The sequence below is a fragment of the Copidosoma floridanum genome, unplaced genomic scaffold, assembly GCF_036245765.1.
Source record: "Copidosoma floridanum isolate Cflo_tuat_1 unplaced genomic scaffold, Cflo_Japanese_pri ptg000007l, whole genome shotgun sequence".
NCBI classification, from domain to species: Eukaryota; Metazoa; Arthropoda; class Insecta; order Hymenoptera; family Encyrtidae; genus Copidosoma; species Copidosoma floridanum.
The window spans coordinates 8,530,346-8,547,697 of NW_028321884.1; the positions used below are offsets into that span (position 1 = coordinate 8,530,346).

Genomic DNA, 17,352 nt, shown 5'->3' on the forward strand with positions numbered 1-17,352 from the left:
TGTGTGTGTGTGTTGACTTGCGGGCGTCGCGGGCGATAAGCTCGTGTGCTTGTGCGGCAAATTTTTTCATCGCATTGCAAACAAGGTTGGCGTCGTGTGATACCTATTATTTCGTGTTGATAGATCGCTGTCGTCGCTGTTGCCTCTTGGTGAGATCGACATTTTGCTCCGGGATTTCCTCAAGCAAGTGTTGGAAAACATTTTGTTTTTTTTATTTACGTGTATATTTTTAATTACTGGCAAAATTTCATCCAGTCTTTCGTGAAACAGAAAACAAATTTAATTTAAAAAATGAGTGGCAGTACAGTGAAGTTTGATCCAACAGGTAGGGAATGTACTTCCTGGTTCTCTAATGTATAAATTTTATTGTTATTTTAAGTAAAAAGTAATGCACAAACTGACACTTTTAAACTAGAACATCAGCATTTGAGGTTTAATCCTTTAAAGGGCGAATGGGTGTTGGTCTCACCTCACAGAATGAAACGACCTTGGGGAGGACAAGTGGAGCCGAGCAATGATGAAGAACAACCTGACTACGATCCCACGAATCCACTTTGTCCCGGAAATACTCGCGCAAATGGAGCAGTAAATTTATAATATTTTAATTTCTGTGCGTTTAACGTTATTTTTCCAGTTGGCAACTGCTTTTAAATTGTGCAATTTATTTTTAGCTGACTCCCAAATATGAGAAAACGTTTGCATTCAATAATGATTTTCCTGCAATGTTGGAAGATGCACCTAATCCACCAGAAAATGAAGATGAACTATTCTTGATGGCAGGTGCTCAGGGCACTTGCAGAGTCATGTGCTTTCACCCAAAATCAAATGTAACGATTGCTCTTATGAAAGTGGATGAAATAAAAGAAGTTATCAAACAGTAAGTCATTACTTATCATTTTTTATTTAGTATTTTAAACAATTATTCGTAATTCAAAAAACTTTTTTTTGTCAACCAGGTGGATAAATGAAATGTTAGAACTCGGCAAAAAATGGACGTGGATCCAAATTTTTGAAAATCGAGGGGCATTGATGGGTTGCAGCAATGCACATCCACATTGTCAAATTTGGGCAAGTTCATTTTTACCAAATGAACCTCGAATAAAAGACAAACATCTAAAGGAATACTATGATCAGCACAAAGTACCATTACTCTACAAGTACATGAAAAGAGAGCTTGCCAAAAAAGTACGTATTTAAAATAATGTAAATCGTTATTTCATCAAGAACCAATATATTAATTAGGCGATTTATTTTCAGGAAAGACTAGTCCTTCAAACTCACCACTGGATCGTTGTCGTTCCCTATTGGGCTGTTTGGCCTTACGAAACAATGGTTTTACCAACAAGACGTGTATCCAGGATGCAAGATCTAACAGATGAAGAGCAAGAATCACTTGCCGTCATCATGAAAGTGTTGTGTACAAAATATGATAATTTATTCAAGTGTTCATTCCCCTACTCGATGGGTTGGCATGGTAAGTACAAATCATCCTTAAAATTCCCGAGAAAGAAATTAAAAGTCATTTTGAACAGGTGCTCCGACCGGTCCGAATGCCCCTGAGGATTGCAGTCATTGGACTTTTCACGGAATTTATTACCCACCATTGCTTCGATCAGCAACCATAAAAAAACACATGGTTGGTTACGAACTTTTGGCTCAAGCTCAACGAGACTTGACACCTGAGCAAGCAGCCGAGAAATTGCGTGATGTACCCCTGAATCATTACAAATATCCAGAAACTAGTTTAACGTATGAAGATGTTACACAATATATTTAATTGATAACATAACAAATATATATCTTTGTTTTGTAAAATTAAACGAAATTATTTTTATAACTGTGATATGTACATACATAATTAATCAATAAATTGGAAATTCGGAATCTATATGGTAAGTCCATGCGTGAATTCCTCCAGTAATATCCTTGATTTCGATATTTAAATCTGAAAAGTGATTCTTTAAAAATCTCACTGCCTTTTGGGAATCATTTCCGCGTCGACATATAACAAAAACTGTAAGGAAATCAAGACACATAATTGTGATGTTATCAGTAAAATTTCAGTGAGTAATGAAGATGTAGAGAAAATTACCCGATGATAATTTTGAGTCAGCATCATCAATATGTTTTTTCAAGTTATTTAAACCACTTTCACGGCTCATTGTTGTCAACGGAATATTGATCGCATCTCTCAAGTGGCACATTTCAAATTCCTCAGCAGACCGGACATCCACCAGTAAATAATCCTTTAAAGGTAGCTTAGAAAAATCATCATATTGATAAACACTTATTCTTTCGCTCGAATCCAATATTTTTAAATTTGGATTTTTATCATTTGCTTTTGCTCCGCAGAATTCTTCATAATCGATCAACGCGTCTATCGTGGGATTACTACCACATACTGAACATGCAGGATTTCTCGATCTCAATTTCAAATTTTTAAATACCATATCCATCCCATCAAACATCAATAATCTCCCTGAAAGAATCCCAGGTAATCCTAAGATAATTTTTATTGCTTGCAGTGCTTGCATAACTCCGATAGTTCCAACCACTGCAAAAAATTTAAAATATTGTTCAGCTGTAAGTTTATTGAAAATTTTGTTAATTTAATTTTTACCCGCTCCAAGAACGCCACTGTCTCCGCAGTTGTTAACTGCCTCTGGTGGAGGTGGTTTTGGAAATATACATCTATAACAAGGCCCGGAGTGATTGTACACAGTTAATTGGCCTTCAAATTGTAATGCCGATCCAGAGATCAATGGTTTACCACTGATGACACAGGCATCATTTAATAAATAACGAGTGGCAACATTGTCGGTAGCATCCAAAATCACATCGTACTGCTTTATGATGTCTAAAGCATTGCTGCTGTTAATTTGAAGTCTGTATGGAGTAATTTTGATGTTTTCATTCAATCTAAAAAAATAATAAAGCGTAAAAAATAATAACAACAATGTAAAGCAAATATTTTATAGAACAAACAAAGACACACCTTTCAAGTTTGTCTTTCGCAGCTCCAACTTTGGATGTTTCAATGTCTAATTTTGTGAAGAGTAATTGTCTATGAAGATTTGTAATTTCTACATCGTCGTAATCAACGATGCCGATGTGTCCAACACCTGCACCAGCCAAATACAGAGCAGACGGGCATCCGAGCCCTCCTGCTCCAACAATCAGTGCAGATGAATTTTTTAGCTTTACTTGGCCTGTATTTAAAAAATTGTTAAAGTACATTCCTTTTTAAATCCTACAGTTTATGTGATAACATGTAGTACTACTATTTAGCTGTAATAAATCACAAACCTTTGACTCCAATGTCCGGTAGTAAAATCTGCCTACTGTACCTTGAAATTTCTGCATTGCTTAGCCCATTTTCTTGTAAAATTTGATTTTCGCGTTGCAATTCGGCGAGTTTTTCCTCCTTTTCTTTTAAGCTCTTTTTCAACCTGTTTATTTCAAAAAGTGCCTCCTCGCACATTTCAATTTATTTATATTATTACAGTAATAATAATTATAGCATATGCTTTTTATTTAATGCGCAAACGAAACACAATTTACTGGATTAATTTTATTTAGTCAAATTATTTTATCGCAGAACATGTTGTTCGAACAGCAACACAACAGCTGATCGGAGCAGAAGTCATGATGTCGCTGCGGGCGTTTTTTTGTGTATGTAAACATTATGTAAACACACGTTGTAAACATTGCTCCGAAATCTTGCGGAAAAACAATTCTTTGATCGACGATATTATACATGCACATAAAAAATTGTATAACGCAGGTGTAAATATAGATTATCCGCATATAATCCTATTGTTTAAAAATTTCGCATTTTATTTTAGTTTAGAAACCTATGAAAATCCTTATTATATTGCTGGAGCGTATATATAGTAAATTTACAAATTATATTTAATAATATGACTTTACTTCTTTACTATGAAACTACGTATGTTAAGGATACAATTCTAATGTGATATTTATATACTTTTGGTTTTAATACGCTCACTCTCATAAAATTATACACCAAAAAAATAAAATTACACGTAAGTATGCTACACTTTGATGAAATAAAAATTGATCTAGCGCCTAAAGAAAAAAATTCCCACTGCTCAGCTTTCCTAAACGAATCGGAGATGTTGCACCTACATTAACAACAAAGACAGAAGCAACAACAACAAGAGAGTTGAACACTCAACGTTTTGACATGTGTATAGAACCACAGAAGAGAGAAGCTTTAGTTTAGTTGTCGCTTGGCAGCCGTACAGTCATCGTTCGTCGGGGCCTTCTTCGTTCAGCTTCATGCCCAATATTAATATTTAATTTATTCTCGTACATTTGTATATTAGAGCAGCAAACAAGTTTGTGCGCATAATATATACAAGCCAGCTGTCAAGTGGTGGATTACTCATGCACCCGCCCACGTAAACTCTAACAATCACCATCAAGGCGATGATAAAAAGAGATTAGGAGCTAAGAGTATTCAGTGAAGGCGCGGTAGCGAGGAGAAAAAAGAAGTACGCAAACATCTTTTTATTTGGTCGTGTAAGGGTAAGCGAAGCCTTCGAAAAGCATCGCAGTGCAGTTATGTTTGTTGTATCTGACAAGTTATAAGTGCAAAAGTAAGTGGGACAGAGTGTTGTTGTCCGCAGCTTTCGGAGTTTCTGGTCCTGATTTTGGGTCTCCCAAACTGCTTTTTTGAACTATTTTAAAGCCTCACAAAGCCAAGAAAATTTCAAATAAAAAAGCTTTTGTGTGTTCGTTAATTGACAGTATATACTCATATGTAATATATATTGCGTGTTATCAGCAAAAACTATGCTGATGCTAAAATATCGGCTGCTATTGCCGACGGTGTAATGTTTATATATATAGTTTCCGTCTGTCATTCTGTTATATTGTAGTTTGTTAATTATTTCTTCAATACTAGCACCAGTTTCACGTTCCAAAGGTTAAGTCGTTCGTGTTATTGTTGCTCGCAGCATTTTATAGCTCTCTCGAGAGGAGATATCACCTATATACAGTACTGTAATATATAGTGAGTTGGAGTTGGAGCCATTATTTCATCCTCGTGTCTTCGGGCGTGTATTTTGTAGTTTTTTAATCATATTCAATATTGTCGAACAAAATGGTTGAGCCGATATTTGACTATCAGTTTCGACTGATTTTAATTGGCGACAGTACTGTGGGCAAGAGTTCGCTGCTCAAGTATTTCACCGATGGCAAATTTGCAGAGGTGAGTAGTTTGTTTTAAATACCACAACGACGCAAAAAGAGTCATACTTAAGTGTGTATATATAACTTTGTAAAAGTAGTTCAATCTATTCTTGATTCTCTCTCTTGGTTCTTAAACGTTTTTTCAAGCCAATACGTGATTTACGTCTTTATTTTGATTTTTACACAAACAAAAAACTTGTCATTTGTGCACGTTACTCAATGTTTTCACTTCAGGGGTATTGATAATTGTTTTTTGTACACAATTGAGAGATAAATAGAAGTGAGTGTTAAAATTATTAACTCCTGTAAGTATTTATTTCCTACCCAAACTTTGTATAAGTCACCCAAAACAATACAATGATCATAAATATTTTTAGATACACCTTCTATTAATACATTTTGCTAGAGGTTATGACAAGTACTATTGTGAATAAGTTTTATTTTTTACGAGTTATTCATTTTAACATAGTTACCATTTAAATTTAATTATTATCACCTCCATCAATAAAATAAAAAAAATGTGTTTGTCACATTCACCAAAAAAGTGTTTATGTCAAAACAAAGTTTGTTCAATTAATTTCATGTATGCATTATTGTCCTTAAAAAAATTAAAAAAAAAAAACAAAAGTTTCATTAAATTTGACGACATTTAATTTTGATGAAATCAAGTATATAAACCATACATCATTTGTTGAAGTATTGAGACCATAAGCTCCCGTAATTGCGTAGGGAAAATCAAAGTGAGAGGTGCAGAATAACAAGATGAAAGAAGAATGAGTCAACAAGAGTAATAAGTATTATGTTCAGGAGTTATGTGCGCAAATATATTGGGTTTCGTTTTCACTTTACATCACATACACACCTGAAATAGAACCAATCAGGAATAAAAATGTATAAAAGTGAAAATCGTAATGTTGGATCATGTTAGAGTAGAAATTAATATTGTTTTGCAGTTAAATACATATTTGTTGCTATCATCCACAAATGTAATAATATAATCATCGTTAAACCATTATATTGTAAGCTCTGTATTCCTTATTAAGCACAATTCAGGCACCTGCCATTCACACAAAGAGTCATGTATATATATTTCTCCTCCACGGATTCGCGAAAGTTTGGATTTTATTCTTGGATTCTATAAATAATAAACAGGAGAGAAGCAGGGCAAAGTTTAATGAATCAAAATGATGATGCGTTTCACCCGAACGACTGAAATAAACGCGAATTTCAACGAAAAGTTCAAAATCTAAAATTTGCGGGACGGGCCTTCTCTCTCACTATTAAAAAAAAAAAAAAAAAAAAAAAAAAAAATAGGTGATTCAACGAAATTCACAATGAAACGGGGCAAAATACCCAAAACAGAGTTGGTACTCTCGAAGCGACTCTTGTTATTCATTTGTTTTTTTTTTTTTTTTTTTGAGAGCAACAATAACGGAAGCGCGCAAATAAGACATGCATATACGTTTATGATACATCATTGGAGAGAGAGAGAGAAAAGCCACATTATCCCAGCGCAAGAGATGAGAGCAAAAATACTTAGAGAACCGATCTCTTCGCGAGAGAGTGAACGAGCTCGTAACACAGTAAGGGCACACATATAATATATACACCATTCAATGCATACACAAGTGTGTAATACGTATACGCGTAAATGAGCGCGCGAGACTTTCGTTGCCTCTTGCGATGTATCTCTCCGTATATGATATGAAGTATGTAACTATATACGGCACTCTTTTCTTTCTATTCCGCGCTCTTTTGTGGTCGTTCAGCCGAGACGCGATTCTCAGCTCGCGGCTTCTTTGCTTTTCAAGTGATGATTATACCTAAATATATAATGTGGGTACCCCTTTTGTTCACGTCGGATAATTACTTATTTTCTCTTTTCCCTCCAAGTATAATATTCTTCTTCATCGTGTATCTACCCATCACACACTGATGCAGGGAGTTTTCAATCCATCAAGATTTCGATCGGCTAGCATCATTTCGCGTTGGTAGCGCGTGGAGATAAGCGTTGGGCGTGTGCACATGCCGGTACGTGAGAAAGTTTATCGGCTACGCGATCGTTAACAAATACACCGTCATGTATATTATACGTATCACAACTGATAAGCTTTCGCGATCGTAAAAACAGCTGCAGTTATGTTTTTATGAATGATCTTGGAACACGTTACCATTTTGTTTTACAAGAATATCGTTGTACCTCGTAATACGTGAAATCGGTTTATGCAAGAACTTTTTTCACGACTTTTTCAATTGTTTTTTTTTTTTTGTATTTTTTTATTCTTGATGTATGAAAAAAATTGACCATCTTACGCTTCCCTGTACACGGATAATGACGCGTTCTCATACAATTCCTGTGTATTACTGATTTCGTCATCAATAGTTGACACTAGAAATATTTCATTTTTGTTTTTCTGACGTTATTGTACAAAAATACATAACATATCTTACATTAAACGATTCCAAAGTTCCGCACCTCACGAGTCATCGGTTCGTTTATCAAAACGTTATTCATACCTCCTCGAAATACTATTTTTCTTCGTGTATTTAAATAACCACGTTATTTCACTGTTCTATTGATATATGATTGATGAAAAAAAATTCTATTGAAACAAGACTGAATCGGTATATTCCAAAAAAGCTCCGATAACAGCAACCAAGTTACAAAATCACATTTTCATCTCGATCTCGTACAAATCGGCAATTAAAAAATACCTCAAAATCCACTAATAAAACGAAAAGCCTCTGTTTAAAACGCTGTAAGCGCTCGAGGATTACATAACTCGTCATAATGCATTGACATTGCGGCGCATGATTTACGTAAGTAAGTAGGTGTACATCATAACGCGCGAGAAAAATTAGACGCGCAATTACGATCTGCACAAGTACACGTATATACCTGTACATATGGCTTTAAAATAGAATCCCGAGAGAGAGAGAGAGAGAGAAAATTTATCCGCTTATTATCTAAACGAGTCCCTGCGGAACTTTTGCATTGACCGTGTGCGCCATTGGATCTGTTTCAGCTGTCGGACCCAACGGTCGGAGTCGATTTTTTTGCTCGGCTCATCGAAGTCAAAGACGGCACGAGAATCAAGCTGCAGCTGTGGGACACGGCTGGACAGGAAAGATTTAGGTAAACCCTACATGTGTATACTTACATTTATTTGTTTTAGCAGATTTTTTTGTACAAACCATGACTTGCTCTACCGATTTCACCGTAAAGTTGCCTGAAAATAGCGCTGATTGCGACCTGAGACGCGTATATGGCGTTGCTTAAAATATAAAAATTACCTGCACCTTTGTAGTTGTATCTCGAAAATCCAAAAAAAACCTTGACGCTACAAAAACGTTACGAGATGATGTCAATCGGAGCGGCGGTATATTTTACGCCGATTTGGTTACTCCGTATAAGCCCGATTTTCTTAAAAGCTCGGAAGAAAGATTCGGTTAGATTCATACTATTTGCTGAAATTTGTTCTTTTTTTTTTTTTTTTTTAACAAAACGAGACACCATCGTGAGTTTAAGATTCAATCAAACTACAATATACATATAGTAATGATGATAAAAAAGGATTAAAGATAGCCACGCCGATTTGTCCATTGTCCCGCAACAGGTCCATCACAAAATCGTACTACCGCAACAGCGTGGGGGCGCTCCTGGTGTACGACGTGTGCAACCGAGCGAGCTTCGAGCACATCCCCCGGTGGATGATGGAGGCGCGCCGGCACATCGAGCCCCACCGGCCGGTCTTTTGCCTCGTTGGTTGCAAGATCGACCTGGTGACGAACGGCGGCAGGCGGGAGGTGTCCCGCGAGGAGGCGCGAGCCTTCGCCGACCAGTACGGGGTCCACCACATCGAGACGAGCGCCAAGACGGGCCTCAACGTCGAGGAGGCCTTCCGCACCGTCACCCAGGAAGTGTACAACAGAATACAGAACGGCGAGTACAAGGTCGAGGACGGCTGGGACGGCATCAAGACGGGCTTCGCCAGACCCGGTGGCCTCGACTTCAATCTCGTCGAGGCCGAGCCCGCCAAGAGCTCGTGCTGTTAACTTCTCTCCCAAATACCTACACCGTGGATTTTTCGACACCGACGATGATAACAACGCTGCGCAGATATACACAAATATGTCAAGGAGTGCCTTTTTTTTCTCCTTGATGCCTGATTTCCTTTCGTTCGTCTCTCGTCTAAAAGCCGAGCATTGCTGGATTGTGCCCGTCACCTCTGCTCTTCCTCTCTCTCCGTCTTGCTTGCTTTTGTTTCGATATTCCAGAGGGTTTTTACACGCGTCGTCTACCACATATTATTACGTATATGAAATATGCAGCTGTAAAACTGGTTGATGATACGTTGGGGTGCTCTTTGTTTTGTACGATTACATTTTTTTATTTGTTCCATCGGGCATTTATTCAGTGCCATTTTGACAATCGCGCGTAAAAAATTGTAAACACGATTTGGATAATCCACGTTGGCACCTTTTGTACATTGGACATTTGTGTTTCACGCGAGTAAAATCACAGGGTGGTTCATTTTCGTGGGAAATCAACGGACACGGCATAGTTCGATAAACATTTTTCATGCCAAGAATACTTTGAGGTACCGGTTAAGGTGTAAAGTTGTAATCATAGACTGTGATTTTCAATGGAAATTATTCAAACTCCATTGACACTTGTGTTTTGATTTTGCCACGTTTTTAAGCTCGAAATTAAAATTTTCATTAATAATTTTTTGTACCAACATTTATATACGTCTCATTTGCCGATTTACTTTTTTTTTTTGGTATACATAAAGTCAGTCAATAGAACGCTTATACGGATAATACCTTCGATGTATAGGTAATTTATGATTTCATGTAATTATTCAACACAAATAATTGTGCATAAGTAGAAAACGTACGAAAACGAAAAAGAAATAATGTTGCTTTGAAAAATTTTTTTGCATCTACAATGTAGTATGGCGATAGGTAAATTAAGTAAGAACACACCAAATTACTTATTAATCTTTGATAGGAAGATTCTTTAATATTTTGTTGGACCGGCTTTCATTCTGTGAATATGATTTTTTTTTTTTTTTTTTTTTTTCGTATATTATAATGACTAAAAATAGGTATTTGAGTTACGCATTGCGACGAATACATAAAAAAAAAACTTTTTATGTTTCGTCAACTAGTGAATAATGTTCAATTATCAGAAAAGATTAAACAATCGAAACTATGTAAGAAAGTTTATTATTTTAATTTTGTATATAATTTGTATAAATGAACATAACAAATGAAACTATATAACTAGGACGTTTGAAAAAAAAGAGCTACTAGTATGCGACATTCATGTATGTGTCTTTATAACGTTCTTAGAACATAAGTTCACATTAAAATCAAAAATATATTGATAACCACATCATATGTCCGTCTTCATAATGTTTAGAAGTATTCGTTATGTGATGTTCTGTAATTGATCAAGTGAATGCTTTTTTTTACAACCAAACTTAAGATGGAAACTACTATTGAGTTTTTGTATGTTTAATAACAAAATGTGTGTATAAAAAAAATAGAATAAAATATTTTTTTAGATTATTGACGTTTGAGTTTAAATTCACACAGTAACCTACTGTGCAAAATTTTTTTAGGACCAAAAAATTATTATTTTAACAAAACTACATTTGTTTTACACATATTTCTACTGTAAAAATTTTCTGCTCATCAGACATTGAAACACGTTAGTAAAATTTTCAATAAGTTAACTACAGTATAATCGCAACAACATAGAGTAGATATTACAACATAACTCTATTTCGTGATAAAATTACATTTTTATGGTGACGAGAAAATGTAAAATGATTTCAAAATATTGCATCTTATTTTTCATTAAAAAAAAAATCCAGTAGACCTGGCGAAATATAAAGTAAGAAATTTCTTTTAAATACTTTTGTTAGTAACAATTTAAGGATTAAAATAATAAATAATGTAAATAAAAATACATAAATTATTATACCAAAATATAGAAACTTTTTCTTGTAATATCGTGTGTATTATACAGACACGAAACAATTTAGATTAGAATATAAAAAGTTTAATATTGTATATTGTGATAAGAACAGAAGTTGCGAGTTAAGAAAAATTCTCTAATGCCTAATTAATAAGGTTGCACGAATTCTCAAGAATATTATTTGGCCAAAAATTACTGTGTGATGCTCAATCTTTTCTTAAAGACTGCTTGTACTTTTTATCTCCCCTACAAGGCATATTATAATTAAAAAAAACGATTTTTACTATATAATTATAATAAAAAATAAGATATTTATTAATATGTTAAACTGAAAATTGTAATAAGAACATTTATTTTAATAAAAAAAAATAAAATACAAATTAGTTCTTTTAACAATTACACATGTAAGCGTATGTACATAAAAGTTGTTTATACTTGTTTGCCTTAATAAATTATAAATTAACATTAAAAATTTGTTTTCCAAGTATGTAAAAAAAAGTTTTTACACCAAAATAAAACGATTTAAAGTAGATTCTGCATTATATTGATATGTGAAATCAAATATTTTAATAAATAAAATGAAGAAAACCTGAAACGTCCAAGCACACATGGTGTGGTGTTAGAAGTTATTTTAAGCACGAGTCATCTAAGTTTAGTTTTTTAATATTTTTAGTTTGACTGTAAGCTGAGTTGATTGCGTTTGATGAGTGAATGTACGAATGATGTGCGCTTGTATTTTAATTGTGTAAAGTATGTGATGACAAAAACTAAATCATTTTTAAAATAAGTACACCGACAGAAACGGTATAGGTAGAAAAGTGGAATTTATTTTTGATTGCTCTATTTACAAAGTGCTTTCAAAATAAATTATTATTACATGACATTTAACGCGTTAGACAAAAGGTAATAGTGAAAAATAAAAAGAAAAATTTAAGTTTCTGTTCAACTTCTGTTCTTACTCAGTTCTTATTAGCTCTTTTGGAGGACAAGCATTGCGAAGGACACCATTAAACGACAATTGGCTTGCCGAGTATCGCAGATATATCATTTTACCTAAAGGTACGTAACGTAAGCGTCTTTAATTTTTTTTTTTTTTTTTTTATATCGTTAATGATGTGCATTTTATATAAGTAGGTATCAAATTTCAAGAAATCTGGTACATTTTGAAAGAGACAACGCAACCGATAGCTGATTGACAAAATGGAGAAATATTTACATTAAAATTTACACTTCTCCAACAGGTCAATAAGTTGAATTTTTTTAATTCGCCGCAAAGTATGTACAACAAACAAAATCAAAGACCAAAAAAAAAAATTTCGTTATTGCGGTTAGTATCTAGATATACCCACAAAGGGAGAGTGTGGCTCTCGAGATGACTAAACTTATACGTGTATAGATTTAATGAAAAAAATTCATATGGATGTAATAAGGGATAATGTACATTTATTAAAAAGGATTTTTTCTTCAATAACGTATACATAAACAATTTTTTTGTTTCTTTTTTTCTAAAAAAGAGCGTACATATTTCTTCTTTCGATCATATGCATCGTATAACGTAAACATTTTTTTTTTTTCGCTGTATAGTAATCGAAACAGCTTATTCGTACATATAGAGCATCGTCCTTATAACTCGCTAAATAAAACTATTATAACAAGGAAAAGTAAAACTTTAACAGCACTACACTCGAATTGTATTCTATTATTTTTTTTTTTTTTTTCTCCAATATTTTCTTTCTGCAACAGTTTTATAAATTGTCACCTAAACTTATTTCTAAATGCACTAAATGTAATTTGTGGCTCGGAATAATTAATAATAAAGAGCTTTTTCTTAGTGTGATTATAGTAAAAAGGTCTCGTGCACGTACAGAACAATAGATTAGCTGTTTTACATGATAATTTTTAATAGCTTTCCTTTCCTCTTCAAAGGACTCCAGATATACATCTTGTGTACGATCGAATCAACAGTTCTACAATAAATTTTTTCACCAGGGATGGATAAAGGTAATATAGCTCGCTTACATCGTGTTATTTTATTGCTAAAGCTATTTTTAAAACCTAATATTTGTATACCTAATAGACTAACTACAGGGTTTTCGTTTTACGTTTAATTACTTGGAAGTAAACTCTCTTACAACTCTAAGTTTCGAATATGACTAGAAAATTTTCTTACACAATTATTTCCTTTTTTTTTTTTTTTTTAATTTTTTGTTTTTTCTTTATTACACAACGCTATTTTATCTCGTGTATATTTTTTTGGCAAGGTTTCATCCAATATAAATTTACGAAATATCTGACACATTTTTTCTATGATGTTTTTCTTTAAGAAATACTAAGTCATTATCACATGTTCATTTTTTTTTTTTTTTACTCCATTCTCTTCATTTTTATTAACTACTCTTTAAGCATATTTGTAATACACCTTCACTTTCTCTCCACTTTTTCTTATTTACAAAATAACTTTTTCATGGCATGACCTTTTATTCAACTTTAGACTCGGTATTTAAAGATCATTAACTTGTTTAATTGCAAATACAGCGATTAATTATTCTGTATTGCACCATGAATATTTTTCTTATCCATCTCATAAACTTTTATTTGAATTTTCTAGCTACTCTTCATAATATACAAAATATAATTCGTTTGCAAACTTAATTTACAAGGTACACAAAATTTATTGATCTTCAATGTACGTCGATACATACATGTATAAAAAAAAAAAAAAAAAAAAATTTTTAGATAAAACTAAAAATGTTGTATCAGCTTAAAGGTAATATCCCTTTGATACTTGAAAAATCACTGCTTAATTTCGTCGACCGAAGGTTAAGTGATAAAAAATATTAATAAAAAACAAAGTTATGTGTTTGATTGGATATTAGATAATGTTAAATTTCGAGATGAAAATTCGTAATACTTTGTATATAGATACTTATCATCGGCCTAAAATATGAAGTCAAATCTAATAGGAATGTTTAAAAAATGCAAATTTGATGTCTTTCAAAATAAAATCGTCAAATGAGTTATGTTAATGATACATCCAAAGTACATTCAAAACATCGTCATTAAGTAACACATTGATAATACACTTGTACATAAGGATTTTAATATTGATATCTCCACACCAATATCCGATCCACATACATCGAAATTACAACATGTTGACATTTTAAAATTGTAATTAACATTTTTAGGCCGATTATACGTAACATGTAACAGTGAATATTTTCGTCTAATTTTAGAAATAAGGTACATCACACTTACCTATTAGATGGTTCTCAATCAAACATTTTTAAATCTTATCTTACTCCCATGAATTCATAGACAACACGGGATAAAATATATTGCAGGATGGTAACGTTGATTTTTTGATATAGTTTACCAGGATATTTCTTAATCCTCACTGGATTTTTTTCAACTGCTTAAAGGGCAGCAATAAACTTATATTTTTTTATTTTATCAACAATGGATACGACCAGCGCTCTTCATTGCTCTTCGCTCACTAAAGATTCACATCCAAATAAAATATATTCTTCTCTTGACAGCCAAAACGGAGTCCCTTTCGTATATTCTGGTGTAGTTTTACCTAAGTAATAATTTTGAAACATATTTTGTTATATGAAATTGACACAACAAATGAGCGTTGCGAAAAAAAAAAAAAAAAATGCATACCAGGATGCACAGCTAAAGGCACATAAGTAGATCCCATTGCAACATTCCAACTATGAGTGCCTGGACAACTTTTGACATCCAAAATATGTGCATAATTTGAAAGACTCTTCTTCAAATCTTGACTCAATCTCAATTCAAATCCCTTCAAGTCTGTGTTGCCACCAGTGAGAAGAATGTTTGAGAAGCAGTCTTCTTTTATAGCCTCCGGAAGACCTTTCGTTACTTCTTTTATAACGTTAGGTAAATCCAAACTGACATACATCAACTCCGGAGCTGTGTATCGTTCCGATCCTAACGATACTCTCTACAAAGGTAAATATTTTCAATAAAAAAACATAAATTTCCCAAAAGAATTTCCCAAGTCTGATACTAACCCAATCTCTTTTACAATTCACGTAAGTATCAACTCTGATATCTATATCTACTTTTTCTGCTTTGTTCTGTCCACCTTTGTGTAATCTACTATTGTTGAATTCTTCCTTTCTAATATCGAGGCTTAGCCTGCAACGTTCTTTCACTGCCAGATAATCCAAATAAGTAATTGGAATATCGTGACATTCCTTTGGCTGCCAAGATATCGCCTGTTTCAAGTAATATGCCACATGCCAGCCTCCTACTGGTATTAATCTCCAACGTTTCGACATCACTTGACCATCAACCACGACTGCCACAGTCGTACTTAAAGATCCGCTATCTACTACAATGCAATTTTCTACACCTAGCATAGCACATGCTGCAAGCGGTTTTGGAACTAAACATACTCTGCAATACAAACGAAAGAACATTTAGCTTTGGTGTTTGCAACATTTAACGATTGATTTAAAACTCATCTTACCTTGCTATTTTTACTTCTTGAAACAGATAATGTAAGAGCTGTTTCCTAAGTAATGGGTGAATAGCTAGAGGTTCGCAAAATACGAGTACAGCATTGGGCTTCTTCAAAGTTTCTGTCAAACCCATTTGCTTAAATATGTGATCAACGAAATCTTTGACAACAGTGAAGGTTCCTTCACTGAGCAAAGCTTCCGCTGGATTATACAAATCTATATTTGGTATCCCTAACACATCTTCTGTATCCGTACAGTAGCCATTGACTAATTTCTGATAAATTGGATTGTAACGAGTATAACATGAAGCATCATTGGGATGCTGTTCGCACCTCCTTTTTTCTCTGTACAATTGAACCGAATTGCAAAATACACAAAATGGTCCACTTCTAGGTGGAACCTTGGTAGCTTCTGGCTCTGCAAGTTTCAATAGCTTGACAATGGTCTTTTTCGTGACAAACTTGCTCTCTGATTTTCTTCTACTGTTGCTACAGCCGGAAAATTTTTGCAGGGGATTTTGAGTTGTCGGAGGAGGCGGAGGTGTCTGTTCGATGTGACGGTCACCGTTGTACTTGGGAAAGCCAAGCATGGAAAAATGCCTTTTCAAGCCAAACACGGGAATGATAACCCATGTGTACTTGTTTCCTATTTCTATAACTACCTTAACACTGGAACCTTCAACGCAATTTCTTTCACACGTGTAACTGCTGCATTTATAACATTTTGGAAAAGTATTCTTATTGGTATCATTGAGAGTCAATATCATGTGCAGTCTATAGCACATGGCTTTGAAGCTTACGGTGAGATTTTGCAGACACGACATATCTGGGAAATTAAATTGTACTTTGGATATAAGTTGCAACCACTTCATTTTCCTGAAAGAAAAATTGTTAGCAATGAGAAACGGTTTGAAGTATTGAAATATGAGTTATTAATGAGAAAGACAGCAAATAAAACTTTTGTTTTGCCAGCTACGCATCCTTGAAGCGAAACAGTCAAAACATTTCGCAGTAATCAATTAAATACGTTGCAATAGACCCTTGTACGGATAAATACAAGTAATATGAGTGTGAATAGAAGCAAAAATCAATGAATAAACAGTTCTGAAAAACTTTTATCTTGACTTATATGACCGTGACAGGCGTTAACCTCTCAAAAAAAAAGCAAAATAAAAAGATATTCCTGACAAATTGAGCTAGGCTAACCATAAGTAATCCATGTCGACAGTCTTCCTGAGGTACTTGCAGGTACTGCCAAGGGCTATGATATCAGGCACCTCGCACTCGAGCAGGATCTGAATCCAGATCTCCTCGGGGAAGATTGCGGGATCCATGGTTGTTTTTACCGTGTGACTGATGAGCCCAGGGAATGCCAGGACGAATCCGTCACTGATAAAGATTTGCCACCAAGGTGTGCCGGCGCTAGCTTGTATAATTGACAGCTAGCCGCTGCCAAGTCAAAACTGAAGAGCCGACGACAGGACGAGAGAGGTGTCTATCGCCTCCTCTCTTTCGGCAGACACTCCCCAAAATCCGCGACTACACTATAGTCAGGTTCAAGGTTACTACTATGCCCGATCAACTGACCAGTCGTCGGTACGATCGGAGTTGTATTGATTATATTTATGTTGCGACCGTACAACATATCGCGCGC

The 17,352-nt window shown here is 34.3% G+C and overlaps 4 protein-coding genes across 7 annotated transcripts; 2 read left to right on the forward strand and 2 right to left on the reverse strand.

The window, feature by feature from the left end:
- The first annotated feature begins 84 nt into the window (after positions 1 to 84).
- Positions 85 to 1,878, forward strand: Galt (Galactose-1-phosphate uridylyltransferase). 3 transcript variants are annotated; one of them, XM_014363984.2, is made up of 6 exons: positions 85 to 325; positions 416 to 585; positions 672 to 877; positions 957 to 1,185; positions 1,258 to 1,474; positions 1,533 to 1,878. In XM_014363984.2, the coding sequence occupies exons 1-6, from the start codon at positions 292 to 294 to the stop codon at positions 1,775 to 1,777; spliced, it is 1,101 nt and encodes a 366-aa protein (XP_014219470.2). In that variant the 5' UTR covers positions 85 to 291; the 3' UTR covers positions 1,778 to 1,878. The 3 variants fall into 3 exon arrangements, with proteins under 3 accessions (XP_014219470.2, XP_014219471.2, XP_014219472.2); XM_014363985.2 differs by having other exon boundaries at positions 424 to 585; XM_014363986.2 differs by having other exon boundaries at positions 448 to 585.
- On the reverse strand, positions 964 to 3,844 carry Uba4 (Ubiquitin-like activating enzyme 4). Of its 2 annotated transcripts, none has more exons than XM_089588749.1 (5): positions 3,307 to 3,844; positions 2,996 to 3,209; positions 2,621 to 2,919; positions 2,104 to 2,554; positions 964 to 2,016 (listed from the first exon to the last, which is right to left on the reverse strand). In XM_089588749.1, the coding sequence occupies exons 1-5, from the start codon at positions 3,479 to 3,481 to the stop codon at positions 1,863 to 1,865; spliced, it is 1,293 nt and encodes a 430-aa protein (XP_089444875.1). In that variant the 5' UTR covers positions 3,482 to 3,844; the 3' UTR covers positions 964 to 1,862. The 2 variants fall into 2 exon arrangements, with proteins under 2 accessions (XP_089444875.1, XP_014219496.2); XM_014364010.2 differs by having other exon boundaries at positions 964 to 2,014; positions 2,093 to 2,554.
- Positions 3,845 to 4,268: 424 nt separating this feature from the next.
- On the forward strand, positions 4,269 to 10,065 carry LOC106647499 (RAS oncogene family member Rab39). The gene is made up of 3 exons (XM_014363923.2): positions 4,269 to 5,236; positions 8,244 to 8,353; positions 8,835 to 10,065. Exons 1-3 carry the CDS (start codon positions 5,129 to 5,131, stop codon positions 9,271 to 9,273), a joined length of 657 nt encoding a protein of 218 aa, XP_014219409.1. The 5' UTR covers positions 4,269 to 5,128; the 3' UTR covers positions 9,274 to 10,065.
- Positions 10,066 to 13,920: 3,855 nt separating this feature from the next.
- On the reverse strand, positions 13,921 to 17,190 carry LOC106647531 (uncharacterized). Its single transcript, XM_014363974.2, has 5 exons — positions 16,905 to 17,190; positions 15,708 to 16,574; positions 15,247 to 15,634; positions 14,873 to 15,176; positions 13,921 to 14,786 (listed from the first exon to the last, which is right to left on the reverse strand). The coding sequence occupies exons 1-5, from the start codon at positions 17,030 to 17,032 to the stop codon at positions 14,686 to 14,688; spliced, it is 1,788 nt and encodes a 595-aa protein (XP_014219460.1). The 5' UTR covers positions 17,033 to 17,190; the 3' UTR covers positions 13,921 to 14,685.
- Positions 17,191 to 17,352: the final 162 nt, after the last annotated feature.

Bases quoted from the DNA above. Each gene is read 5' to 3' on its own strand.
- Galt (XM_014363984.2), top strand. From the start codon at position 292: ATGAGTGGCAGTACAGTGAAGTTTGATCCAACAG. The intron at 326-415 runs GTAGGGAATGTA...CTTTTAAACTAG, and splicing joins AGTGAAGTTTGATCCAACAG to AACATCAGCATTTGAGGTTT. The intron at 1,475-1,532 runs GTAAGTACAAAT...CATTTTGAACAG, and splicing joins CTACTCGATGGGTTGGCATG to GTGCTCCGACCGGTCCGAAT.
- Uba4 (XM_014364010.2), bottom strand. From the start codon at position 3,481: ATGTGCGAGGAGGCACTTTTTGAAATAAACAGGTTGAAAAAGAGCTTA. The intron at 3,210-3,306 runs GTTTGTGATTTA...TTTTAAATACAG, and splicing joins ACCGGACATTGGAGTCAAAG to GCCAAGTAAAGCTAAAAAAT. The intron at 2,555-2,620 runs GTAAAAATTAAA...AATTTTTTGCAG, and splicing joins CAGTGGCGTTCTTGGAGCGG to TGGTTGGAACTATCGGAGTT.
- LOC106647499 (XM_014363923.2), top strand. From the start codon at position 5,129: ATGGTTGAGCCGATATTTGACTATCAGTTTCGACTGATTTTAATTGGC. The intron at 5,237-8,243 runs GTGAGTAGTTTG...GATCTGTTTCAG, and splicing joins CCGATGGCAAATTTGCAGAG to CTGTCGGACCCAACGGTCGG. The intron at 8,354-8,834 runs GTAAACCCTACA...GTCCCGCAACAG, and splicing joins GCTGGACAGGAAAGATTTAG to GTCCATCACAAAATCGTACT.
- LOC106647531 (XM_014363974.2), bottom strand. From the start codon at position 17,032: ATGGATCCCGCAATCTTCCCCGAGGAGATCTGGATTCAGATCCTGCTC. The intron at 16,575-16,904 runs GTTAGCCTAGCT...TTTTTCTTTCAG, and splicing joins GTCGACATGGATTACTTATG to GAAAATGAAGTGGTTGCAAC. The intron at 14,787-14,872 runs GTATGCATTTTT...ATTATTACTTAG, and splicing joins GCCTTTAGCTGTGCATCCTG to GTAAAACTACACCAGAATAT.